The 12,755-nt window shown below is 55.0% G+C and overlaps 1 protein-coding gene across 1 annotated transcript in view; it reads left to right on the top strand.

The window, feature by feature from the left end:
• The window catches only part of SCARA5 (scavenger receptor class A member 5), a 36,945-nt gene extending 25,564 nt beyond the window's left edge, over positions 1 to 11,381 (top strand). The window contains exons 7-9 of the mRNA XM_077176434.1: positions 5,405 to 5,467; positions 8,117 to 8,308; positions 9,631 to 11,381. Of these exons, the coding sequence (XP_077032549.1) occupies positions 5,405 to 5,467; positions 8,117 to 8,308; positions 9,631 to 9,767 (392 nt within the window). The 3' untranslated portion in view covers positions 9,768 to 11,381. The remainder of the gene's footprint in view (positions 1 to 5,404; positions 5,468 to 8,116; positions 8,309 to 9,630) is intronic.
• The last annotated feature ends 1,374 nt before the right edge of the window (positions 11,382 to 12,755 follow it).

Below are 12,755 nucleotides of genomic sequence, written 5' to 3'. Positions count from 1 at the left end.
CCTGGAATTGTTGGGGCTGGAAAAGTTCTCGGAGCCCAACCATTCCCACCCCAGTCCGCATCTCCATGAGCCACATTCCCACGGATCCGGATCCCTTGGGAATGGCAGCTCCACCTCTGCTCTCCATGGTCTCTCAGGGCTTTTCCAACCTCGGCAATTCCATGAAAACCCCAAAGCCATTCCCGGATCCCATCCCCATCCCAGGGATCCCTGCTGTCCCCGCTCCAATGTGTCCCCCCCACCCCGGAGATCGGGAATGTCGGATCCAGGGGTTCATCCCACCCCTTTTCCAACGGAATTCCAGCCCCTCTGGCAGCGCCCGGGCAGTTTCATGGAATTCTCTGGAATTTACGGGAAACAGACCCGGGCCCGGGCACGGATCCAGAGCCAGGCTTTGCCTTAAATCCCAGATTCCTGCTGGACCCTTCTCCAAGGACTCCCTGCCGAGCACAGGAGCCCTCGGTTCCTCGGGAATCGCATCCCAGGAATCCTGGGATGGGGTTTTAGGTGTGGAGGAGCCTCCTCGTGGAAATTTCCAGGTTCAAACCTCTCCCGGAGGGGCTCCGGCCTGGCAGAGGAACAGCAGATTCCCAAGTCCTTTTCCTCGCTGGTATTTTCCCGTTTTCGATGGGTTTTTCCTCAAAATGACCCCAGTGGGGAATTTTTTTCCTCATTTCCAAATGGGAAAAATTATCCTGGGATGTGAGGACAGATCCATCCCCCCCCACTTTTCCATGGAAAAGGTCGCGCAGGGAATACGCTCAGGAGGAAAGAGCAGGAAAATTCCAACCTGGGATCGGAATTCGGGGATAAATTCAGGGGGAAAAGAGAAGATTCCTTCGGGAACATCCCCAGGGTGGAGTTTTTTGGGAATGTTCCTGGAGGCAGAACCTGATTCCACCCGGAAAGGTGGGATCGGTGGATTCTCCTGAGGCTTTTCCCGGGATTTTGGGATCCACCCATCCCTGCAGATCCGTGGGAGGAGCTGAGGGTCTCTGTCACTGTGCCTGGGCCTGCATTCTGTGCCCAATCCCAAAAAAACAAAAAGAAAAAGATGGGAGAAGGGCCTGGAATGCTCTGGGGGTGTCTGGGGGAAGGCGCCGGGCAGGATGGAGCAGGAGAAGCCTCTCCCAAATTCCCGGGCTCTGTCCCAGCCCCGAGGCTCCCTCCGGGAATTGGATCCCATTTTTGGGATCTTCCCCAGCCCGAACTCCTCAGGAGCTGCAGTCGCTGAGTTATTCCCACCAGAGAATTCCAGGGAAGAGAGGAGAGATGGGAAAAGGGGGAAAAGAGGGAAACGGAGAAGCTGCGGCTGCCCCTGGATCCCCAGGAATGTCCCAGGAAAGGCTGGAGCAGCCTGGGAATAGCGGGAGGTGCCGGGGCTGGAATGGGATGGGATTGAGGGTCCCTTCCCACCCAACCCATCCCGGGATTCCCGGGATTCCTGGGCTCCCGCTGCTGCTGCTCTCGGGGCGGCCACGGAAACCGGGACAAGTTGGGGATTTGGGATTTCAGGATGGGAATCCTCCTCCACATTCCACGATCCCAGGGTGATCCAGCCTTTCCCTGGACACTGCCAGGGATCCAGGGATTCTCTGGGAATCCCAGCCCGGCCAGGAATCCCTTCCCAAGATCCCACCCCAAGCTCCCCTTTCCCAAGGAATTCCCTCCATTCCCAGCTCTCCCAGGCTGGGGTTGGATCCAGCCCCATCCCGACTCCTCCTTCACAAGGAATTTTGGGAATTCACTGGGAACTGGGGACTCCAGGAAGGGTCTCCCTTCCCTTTTCCATCCCTGAATTCCATAAAAATCCCTTGGGATGGATCCTGAGTGTCCTTGATCCCAGAATCCTGGAATTATTTGGGATGGGATCCATGGACCTTCAATCCCATCCCAGGGACACTTCCCACGATCCCAGGGTGATCCAAATCCATCCTGGGACGCTCCCAGGGATTCTCTGGGAATCCCAGCCCAGCCAGGAATCCCTTCCCAGGATCCCAGCATCCCAAGCTCCCCTTTCCCACTGGAAGCCATTCCCTGGCTCCTGCCCCTCCAGCCCTTGCCCCAATCCCAGCTCTCCTGGAGCCCCTTTGGGATGGGGAAGCGGCTCCAAGGATTCCCTGGATCCTCCCCTGATCCAGCTGCACATTCCCAGCTGCTCTCCCAGCCTGGCGTTGGATCCAGCCCCATCCTGATTCCTCCCTGAGAAGGAATTTCAGGATCCAGGGGCTTCACAGGGAGTCCCGAATTCCATAAAAATCCCTCGGGATGGATCCTGCGCACCCTTGATCCCGGAATTCCCGGCACCACTCCACCCTCTCCCCCACCCCATTTTGGGGACGAACCCCCCGATCCCGGCCCTGTCTCTTCCCAATCCCTGGGGATTTCTGGATGTGAGGAGCCGGGGCCGCTCCAGGATCCCGACCCCATCCCGAGGCGGGAGCCGCATCCCTGGCCCCGTTCCCGGGATTTTCCATCTGGATCCCATCAGCTCCATCCCTTTCCCCCGTCCCACGCAGCCCGCGGGAGCAATCCCGCTCTCCCAGGGAAAGGGCGGGAATTTCCTGCCCGGCTCGGCCTTTTTGGGATCGTTTCCCATCCCGTGTTTTCCTTTCTCCCGGGTTTTCGGGTGTTGTTTGTTGTTCCTGGAGCATCCCCGAGCCTTTCCTTGGGATCGGGCCAGGCTTGGCCAAGCCGGGATCGGCAAATCAGGGCCTGGAAAAGCTGGGAATGAGGGAGGAGGAGGCGCCGGGAGAGCCAAGGAATGTCCGAGCTCGTTAGTGAGGTGATTAACGGGATGTTGAACCATGACTGGGATATGGAATCATTCCCGGGATATGGAATCATTCCCGGGATATCAAACCATGACTGGGATATGGAATCATTCCCGGGATATGGAATCATTCCCGGGATATCAAACCATGATTGGGATATGGAATCATTCCCGGGATATGGAATCATTCCCGGGATATCGAACCATGATTGGGATATGGAATCATTCCCGGGATATGGAATCATTCCTGGGATATCAAACCATGATTGGGATATGGAATCATTCCCGGGATATGGAATCATTCCCGGGATATCAAACCATGACTGGGATATTGAGTAATGCCCGGGACATTAAACCATGATTTCGATACTGAATAATTCCCGGGATATGGAATCATTCCCAGGATATTAAACCATGACTGGGATATTGAATAATGCCCAGGATATTAAACCATGATTTTGGTACTGAATAATTCCTGGGATATTGAATCATTCCCAGGATATTAAACCATGATTGGGGTATGGAATAATTCCCAGGATATTAAACCATGATTGGGTTATGGAATCATTCCCAGGATATGGAACCATGATTGGGATATGGAGTCATTCCCAGGATATTAAACCATGATTTTGGTACTGAATAATTCCCAGGATATGGAATAATTCCCGGGATATCAAACCATGATTGGGGTATGGAATCATTCCCGGGATATGGAATCATTCCCAGGATATTAAACCAATACTGGGGTATGCAATCATTCCTGGGATATTAAACCATGATGGGAATACTGAATAATTCCTGGGATATTAAGCCATGATTGGGATATGGAATCATTCCTGGAATACAGAACCATGACAGAGATATGGAATCATTCCCGGGATATGGAATCATGATCGGGATATGGAATCATTCCCGGGATATTAAACCATGATTGAGATACTGAATAATTCCCGGGATATTAAACCATGATGGGCATACTGAATAATTCCTGGGATATTAAGCCATGATTGGGATATGGAATCATTCCTGGGATATTAAACCATGATTTCGGTACTGAATAATTCCCGGGATATGGAATCATTCCCGGGATATCAAACCATGATTGGGATATGGAATCATTCCCGGGATATGGAATCATTCCCAGGATATTGAACCATGATTGGGATATGGAATCATTCCCAGGATATAAAATCCTGATTGGGATATGGAATCATTCCCGGGATATCGAACCATGGCTGGGATATGGAATCATTCTTGGGATATTGAACCATGAATGGGATATTGAACCATTCCTGGGATATGGAATCATTCCTGGGATACAGAACCATGAGAGAGATATGGAATCATTGCTGGGATATTGAATCATTCCCGGGATATTAAACCATTATTAGGATACTGAATAATTCCCGGGATATCAAACCATGACTGGGATATGGAATCATTCCCGGGACATGGAATCATTCCCGGGACATGGAATCATTCCTGGGATATGGAATCATTCCCGGGATATTGAACCATGAATGGGATATGGAATCATTCCTGGGATATGGAATCATTCCTGGGATATAGAACCATGAGAGAAATATGGAATCATTGCTGGGATATGGAATAATTCCCGGGATATTGAACCATGATTGGGATATGGAATCATTCCCGGGATATGGAATCATTCCTGGGATATGGAATCATTCCCAGGATATCAAACCATGGCTGGGATATGGAATCATTCCCGGGATATCAAACAGGCAGGAATGTTTATCCAGCTGCTCCTGACCCCCTGGCATTTCCCATGGATACCATTCCATGATTTCCTGGTGCTCCCTCAGGGATTTGGGAATCCCCACCCCTGGCCCCAAATGAGGCGTTTTTAGCCCCAAAGGGGCTTTTCCACCTCCACGGGGGGAATTTCATCCCCAAATCCCGGGGTTTGCTGCCCTTTTTGGGATCTGCAGTCAGGAATTCCAGGAGCTCCGGGCCTTTGTCTTCCCTCCGCCGCAGGCGCCTTCCCAGAGGATTTTTGGGATTTGCCATTTTTGGGAGTAGGGATGGGAAATGGGATATTGGGAGTGATGGGGGTTTGGCGGGATTTATGGGGTCCGGGGGGGGGTCACAGAGGGATGGGAATTTCTGGGAATTCCTGAGGATTTCTGGAGGTCCAGGGGCATCAAAGAGGGATGGGAATTCCTGGGGATTTATGGGAATTCCTGGGGATTTATGGGAATTCCTGGGGATTTTTGGGAATTTATGGGGGTCCAGGAGCATAAAGAGGGATGGGAATTTCTGGGAATTTCTGGGGATTTCTGGGAATTTCTGGGAATTTCTGGGGGTCCAGGGGTATCAAAGAGGGATGGGGATTTCTGGGGATTTCTCTGAATTTCTAGGGATTTCTGGGAATTTCTGGGAATTTCTAGGGATTCCTGTGAATTTCCAGGGGTTTCTGTGAATTTCTGTGAATTTCTGGGGATTTCCAGGGATTTCTGTGAATTTCTGGAATTTCTGGGAATTTCTGTGGATTTCTGGGGATTTCTGGAATTTCTGGAATTTCTGGAATTTCTGGGGATTCCTGGGAATTCCTGTGGATTTCTGTGGGGGGTCAGTGCACCCCCAGGATTCCGTCTCCTCTCTTCGCAGGCGAGCGCGGCCCCAAGGGGGACAAGGGGGACCGGGGGGACCGAGGAGCCGCGGGTGGCACCGGTGAGTCCCGGGCGCTCCCCACGGAGATCCCAGCGCGGAGCCTGGGGAGAGCTTTGGGAATTGGGAGCCCGGGGAGGGGAAATTCCTGAGGGAAAGAGGAATTCCTGACGCTGGGAAAACCGTCCCGGGGTTCTCCTGTGATTCCAGGGACATCCCGGCCTGGGGACATTGTCCATGGAATCCCAGGGACATCCCGGCATGGGGACATTGTCCATGGAATCCCAGGGACGTCCCGGCCTGGGGACATTGTCCATGGAATCCCAGGGACATCCTGGGGACATTGTCCAGGGAATCCCAGGGACATCCCGGCCTGGGGACATTGTCCATGGAATCCCAGGGACATCCTGGGGACATTGTCCATGGAATCCCAGGGACGTCCTGGCCTGGGGACATTGTCCATGGAATCCCAGGGACATCCCGGCCTGGGGACATTGTCCATGGAATCCCAGGGATGTCCCGGCCTGGGGACATTGTCCATGGAATCCCAGGGACATCCCAGCATGGGGACATTGTCCAGGGAATCCCAGGGACATCCCAGCATGGGGACATTGTCCAGGGAATCCCAGGGACATCCCGGCCTGGGGACATTGTCCATAGAATCCCAGGGACATCCTGGGGACATTGTCCATGGAATCCCAGGGACATCCCGGCCTGGGGACATTGTCCATAGAATCCCAGGGATGTCCCGGCCTGGGGACATTGTCCATGGAATCCCAGGGACATCCCGGCCTGGGGACATTGTCCATAGAATCCCAGGGACATCCTGGGGACATTGTCCATGGAATCCCAGGGACATCCCAGCATGGGGACATTGTCCAGGGAATCCCAGGGACGTCCTGGGGACATTGTCCATGGAATCCCAGGGACGTCCTGGGGACATTGTCCATGGAATCCCAGGGACATCCCGGCCTGGGGACATTGTCCATGGAATCCCAGGGACATCCTGGCCTGGGGACATTGTCCATGGAATCCCAGGGACATCCCGGCCTGGGGACATTGTCCATGGAATCCCAGGGACGTCCTGGCCTGGGGACATTGTCCATGGAATCCCAGGGACGTCCTGGCCTGGGGACATTGTCCATGGAATCCCAGGGACGTCCTGGCCTGGGGACATTGTCCAGGGAATCCCAGGGACATCCCAGCCTGGGGACATTGTCCATGGAATCCCAGGGACGTCCCGGCCTGGGGACATTGTCCATGGAATCCCAGGGACATCCTGGGGACATTGTCCATGGAATCCCAGGGACATCCCGGCCTGGGGACATTGTCCATGGAATCCCAGGGACGTCCTGGGGACAGCATCCCTGGAGATTCCACCATGGATGGTGTCAGCTTGGATGATGTCACCATGTGGGAGGTCCCCATCCCCCTGAGATGCCACAATCCCTGGGGATGTCACCCTGGATTATTCCACCATGGATGATGTCACCATGGATGACGCCACTGTGGATGATGTCACCATGGGTCATGCCGCCATGGCTGATGCCCCCATGGCTACTGTCCCCATCCCCATGGCTGCTGCCCCCATGGATGATGTGCCCATGGCTGCTGTCCCCACTGATGCTGTCCCCATGGATGACATCCCCATGGCTGCTGTCCTGCTGTCCCTGTCCCCCTGGCCGCTGTCCCCAGGTCCCTCCTGCTGTCCCTCAGCTCCATCCAAGGTCTCGGTTCAGCTGGTGAACAGCTCCTGTCCCCACGTTTACTGTCCCCATGTCCATCCTGGTGTCCCCATGTCCCTCCTGGTGTCCCTCAGCTCCATCCAAGGGCTCGGTGCGGCTGGTGAATGGCTCCTGTCCCCACGTTTACTGTCCCCGTGTCCATCCTGGTGTCCCCCATGTCCCTCCTGGTGTCCCCATGTTCACTGTCCCCATGTCCCTCCTGCTGTCCCCATGTCCCCATGTCCGTCCCCAGCTCCGTCCGAGGGCTCGGTGCGGCTGGTGAACGGCTCCTGTCCCCATGGATTACATCCCCACGTTTACTGTCCCCATGTCCCTCCTGGTGTCCCCATGTCCCTCTGGTGTCCCCATGTCCATCCCAGCTCCATCCGAGGGCTCGGTGCGGCTGGTGAACGGCTCCTGTCCCCATGTCCATCCTGCTGTCCCCATGCCCCTCCTGGTGTCCCCATGTCCATCCTGCTGTCCCCATGTCCCCATGTCCATCCCAGCTCCGTCGGAGGGCTCGGTGAAGCTGGTGAACGGCTCCTGTCCCCATGGATTACATCCCCATGTTTACTGTCCCCATGTCCTTCCTGGTGTCCCCATGTCCCCCCTGGCTGTGTCCCCCTGTCCATCCTGGTGTCCCCACGTCCATCCTGGTGTCCCCATGTCCATCCCAGCTCCCTCGGAGGGCTCGGTGCGGCTGGTGAACAGCTCCTGTCCCCACGTTTACTGTCCCCATGTCCATCCTGGTGTCCCCCATGTCCATCCTGGTGTCCCCATGTCCATCCTGGTGTCCCCATGTCCCTCCTGGTGTCCCTCAGCTCCATCCAAGGGCTCGGTGCGGCTGGTGAACGGCTCCTGTCCCCATGTCCCTCCTGGTGTCCCCACGTCCATTCTGCTGTCCCCATGTCCCTCCTGGTGTCCCCATGTCCCTCCTGCTGTCCCCATGTCCCCCCTGGTGTCCCCATGTCCCTGCTGCTGTCCCCAGCTCCGTCAGAGGGCTCGGTGCGGCTGGTGAACGGCTCCGGGGCCCACGAGGGGCGCCTGGAGATTTTCCACGAGCGGCGCTGGGGCTCGGTGTGCGACGACGGCTGGGACGGGCGGGACGGGGACGTGGCGTGCCGCATGCTGGGCTACCCCGGCGCCGCCGACGTCTTCCGCATGGCGCGCTTCGGACAAGGTGCGCCAAACAGCGGGAACGGCAGAGGGAACGGGATGCGGGAATGGGATTCGGGAACGGGATTCGGGAACAGGATTCGGGATGGGGAACGGCTCCTGTGGGACTCAGAAACAGGATTTGGGATTGGGAACGGGATTCGGGATGGGGAACGGGATTCGGGAATGGGATTCGGGAACGGATTTTGGGAATGGGATTTGGGAACGGGATCCGGGAATGGGATTCGGGATGGGGAATGGGAACGGGATTCGGGAATGGCAGCGGGAATGGCTCTGTGGGATCGGGAATGGCTCCGCGGGAACGGGATTCAGGAACGGGAATGGCAGTGGGAACGGGATACGGGAACGGGATTCGGGAACGGGATTCGGGATTGGGAACGGGATTCAGGATGGGGAATGGCTCCTGTGGGATTTGGAAACGGGATTCGGGATGGGGAACGGCTCCTGTGGGATTCGGGAACGGGATTCGGGATTGGGAACAGGATTCGGGATTGGGAACAGGATTCAGGATGGGGAACAGCTCCTGTGGGACTCGGAAACAGGATTTGGGATCAGGAACGGGATTTGGGATGGGGAACGGCTCCTCAGGATTTGGGAACAGGTCCTTGGGATCCCAGGGAAAGGCTCCTTGGGATTGGGAACAGGATTTGGGATCAGGAACGGGATTCGGGATGGGGAACGGCTCCTGTGGGACTTGGAAACAGGATTTGGGATTGGGAATGGGATTTGGCATGGGGAATGGCTCCTCTGGGATTTGGGAACGGGATTCGGGATTGGGAATGGAATTTGGGATGGGGAACGGCTCCTGTGGGATTCGGGAACGGGATTCAGGATTGGGAACGGGATTCAGGATGGGGAATGGCTCCTGTGGGATTTGGGAACGGGATTTGGGATGGGGAATGGGATTCAGGATGGGGAACAGCTCCTGTGGGACTTGGAAACGGGATTTGCGATGGGGAACGGGATTTGGGATCGGGAATGGGATTCAGGAGTGGGAACAGGATTCGGGATGGGGATTGGCTCCTGTGGGACTCGGAAACAGGATTTAGGATTGGGAACAGCTCCTGTGGGATTTGGGAATGGCTCCTGTGGGATTTGGGAATGGCTCTTTGGGATTTGGGAACGGCTCCTGTGGGATTCGGGACCGGCTCCTGTGGGATTAGGAATGGCTCCTGTGGGATTTGGGAATGGCTCCTTGGGATTCGGGAATGGTTCCTGTGGGATTCAGGAATGGGTCATCGGGATCCCGGGGATCGGTTCCTGGGGTTTCGGGAATGGCTCCCGTGGGATCCCCGGTAGTTCCGGTGTCCGTGTGTCCGTCCGCAGGCTCCGGGAAGATCTGGATGGACGACGTCTCCTGCACGGGCACCGAGGAGTCCCTGGAGCTCTGCAGCTTCTCGGGCTGGGGCCGCACCAACTGCGGCCACGCCGAGGACGCCGGAGTGCGCTGCCGGACAGACTGACACCGAGCGGACAGACAGACTGACACTGAACGGACAGACTGACAGCGAACGGACAGACTGACACCGAGCGGACAGACAGACTGACAGACAGACACCGAACGGACAGACTGACAGCGAACGGACAGACTGACACCGAACAGACAGACTGACACCGACCGGACAGACTGACAGACACCGAGCGGACAGACAGACTGACACCGAACGGACAGACAGACTGACAGCGAACGGACAGACTGACAGACACCGAAACACACCCATAACAGACTGACACCGAACGGACAGACTGACACCGGCCGGACAGACTGACTGACACCGAACGGACAGACTGACACCGAGTGGACAGACTGACAGCGAACGGACAGACTGACACCGAGCGGACAGACAGACTGACACCGAATGGACAGACTGACACCGAACGGACAGACTGACACCGAACGGACAGACTGACTGACACCGAGCGGACAGACTGACACCGAAACACACCCATAACAGACTGACCCCGGCCGGACAGACTGACACCGACCGGACAGACAGACTGACACCGAGCGGACAGACAGACTGACACCGAACGGACAGACTGACTGACACCAAAACACACCCCGTAACAGACTGACACCGAGCGGACAGACTGACACCGGCCGGACAGACTGACTGACACCGAACGGACAGACTGACACCGAGTGGACAGACTGACAGCGAACGGACAGACTGACACCGAGCGGACAGACAGACTGACACCGAGCGGACAGACTGACACCGAGCGGACAGACTGACACTGAGCGGACAGACAGACTGACAGCGAACAGACAGACTGACTGACACCGAGCGGACAGACTGACACCGAGCGGACAGACTGACTGACACCGAACGGACAGACTGACTGACACCGAAACACACCCCGTAACAGACTGACACCGGCCGGACAGACTGACTGACACCGAACAGACAGACTGACACCGAGCGGACAGACTGACCCCAAAATCCACCCCATGAGGGACTGACCCCAAACCCATCCCAAAGGGCCAGGGAATGACCCCAAACCCACCCTAAACGGGACTGACCCCAAATCTGTCCCAGAGGGAATGACCCCAAAATCCATCCCATAAAGGAATGACCCCAAATCCATCCCATAAGGGAATGACCCCAAACCTGCCCCAAAGGGAAACCTGAAAGCCGCCCCAAGGGACTGACCCCAAACCCACCCCATAAGGGAATGACCCCAAATCCACCCCATAACGGACGGACCCCAAAATCCACCCCATGAGGGACTGACCCCAAAATCCACCCCAAAAGGGAATGACCCCAAAATCTGCCACAAGGGACTGACCCCAAATCCATCTTAAAGGGCTACGGAATGACCTCAAACCCGCCCCATAAGGGAATGACCCCAAACCCGCCCCAAAAGGAAACCCCAAACCTGCCCCAAAGGGAAACCACAAATCTGCCCCAAAGGGACTGACCCCAAATCCATCCCATAACAGAATGACCCCAAACCTGCCCCAAAGGGGAAAACCCCAAACCCGCCCCAAAAGGAAACCCCAAACCCATCCCAAAGGGGCCGGGCAAGATCCCAAATGGATGATCCCAAACCCACCCCAAATCCCCATCCCCAGCCTGGATCCCAGGGAATGGGATCGTTCCCAGAGAAATAAAGGATTTGTGCTTCTCCCGGTGGGGTTTGTGGGATTTGTGGGGTTTTATAGGGTTTTTGGGGCTTATGGGGTTTTATGGGGTTTATGGGGTTTATGAGGTTTAATGGGATTTTGGGGGTTTTGTGGGGTTTATGGGATTTGTGGGATTTATGGGGTTTTACAGGGTTTATGGGGTTTATGGGGTTTATGGGGTTCATGGGGTTTATGGGGTTTTTATAGGGTTCATAGGAGTTTATGGGGTTTATAGGGTTTTAGGGGGGTTTCTGGGGATTTATGGGGTTTATGGGAGTTTATGGGGTTTTATGGCGTTTTGGGTTTATGGGGTTATGGGGTTTTTATGTGGTTTATGGGGTTTTATGAGGTTTATATGGGTTTATGGGGCTTTTGGGGGTTTATGGAGTTTATGGGGTTTTATAGGTTTTATGGGGGTTTATGGGGTTTTGAGGTTTATGGCAATTTCTGGGTTTTATGGGGTTTATTGGGGTTTATAGGGTTTAATGGGGTTTTATGGAGTTTATGGGGTTTTATGGGGTTTATGGGGTTTAATGGGGCGTTTATGGGGTTTTTATAGGGTTTATGGCATTTATGGGGGCTTATGGGGTTTATGGGGATTTATGGAAATTTAGGGGGATTTGTGGGGTTTTATGGGGGGTGGTTGAGGGATTTACGGGGTTTGTGGGGTTTGGGGGGATTTTATGGGGTTTAGTGAGGCTTCATGGGGGTTTAGGGGATTTATGGGGTTTTATGGGGTTATGGGGTTCACAGGGTTTATGGGGGTTTAGAGGATTTATGGGGGTTTATGGGGCTTTATAGGGTTTTATTGGGGTTTGGGGGATTTTTGGGGTTTTAGGGCGGTTTATGGGGATTTCGGGGGTTTTATTGGGGTTTAGGGGATTTATGGGGTTATGGGGAAATTTTATGGGGTTTAAAGCGGTTTATGGGATTTAGGGCGTTTACATTTACGGGGTCTATGGCGTTTAGAGGTATTTTGGGGGTTTTATGGGGTTTTACGGGGTTTGAGGGATTTATGGGGGTTTTATGGGAGTTTGAGGGATTTATGGGGTTGTATGGGGCTTTTATGGGGTTTTATGGACATTTATGGATTTTTGTGGGGGTTTAGGGCATTTATGTGGTTTTATGGACATTTTTGGGGGTTTTATGGGGGTTTAGGGCATTTATGTGGTTTTGTGGACATTTTTGGGGTTTTTATGGGGTTTTCGGGCCTTTATTTGTTTCCACGGACTCCCCCGCCTCCTCCTTGATCCTTCCCAGCCCCACGGAGCCCCCGGAGCGCCCCCAACCCGCCCCCCCCGCTGCTTTTGGGGCCGCCCCAAAA

The sequence above is a fragment of the Agelaius phoeniceus genome, chromosome 3, assembly GCF_051311805.1.
Source record: "Agelaius phoeniceus isolate bAgePho1 chromosome 3, bAgePho1.hap1, whole genome shotgun sequence".
NCBI classification, from domain to species: Eukaryota; Metazoa; Chordata; class Aves; order Passeriformes; family Icteridae; genus Agelaius; species Agelaius phoeniceus.
This window is presented reverse-complemented; position numbering and strand designations above follow the sequence as displayed.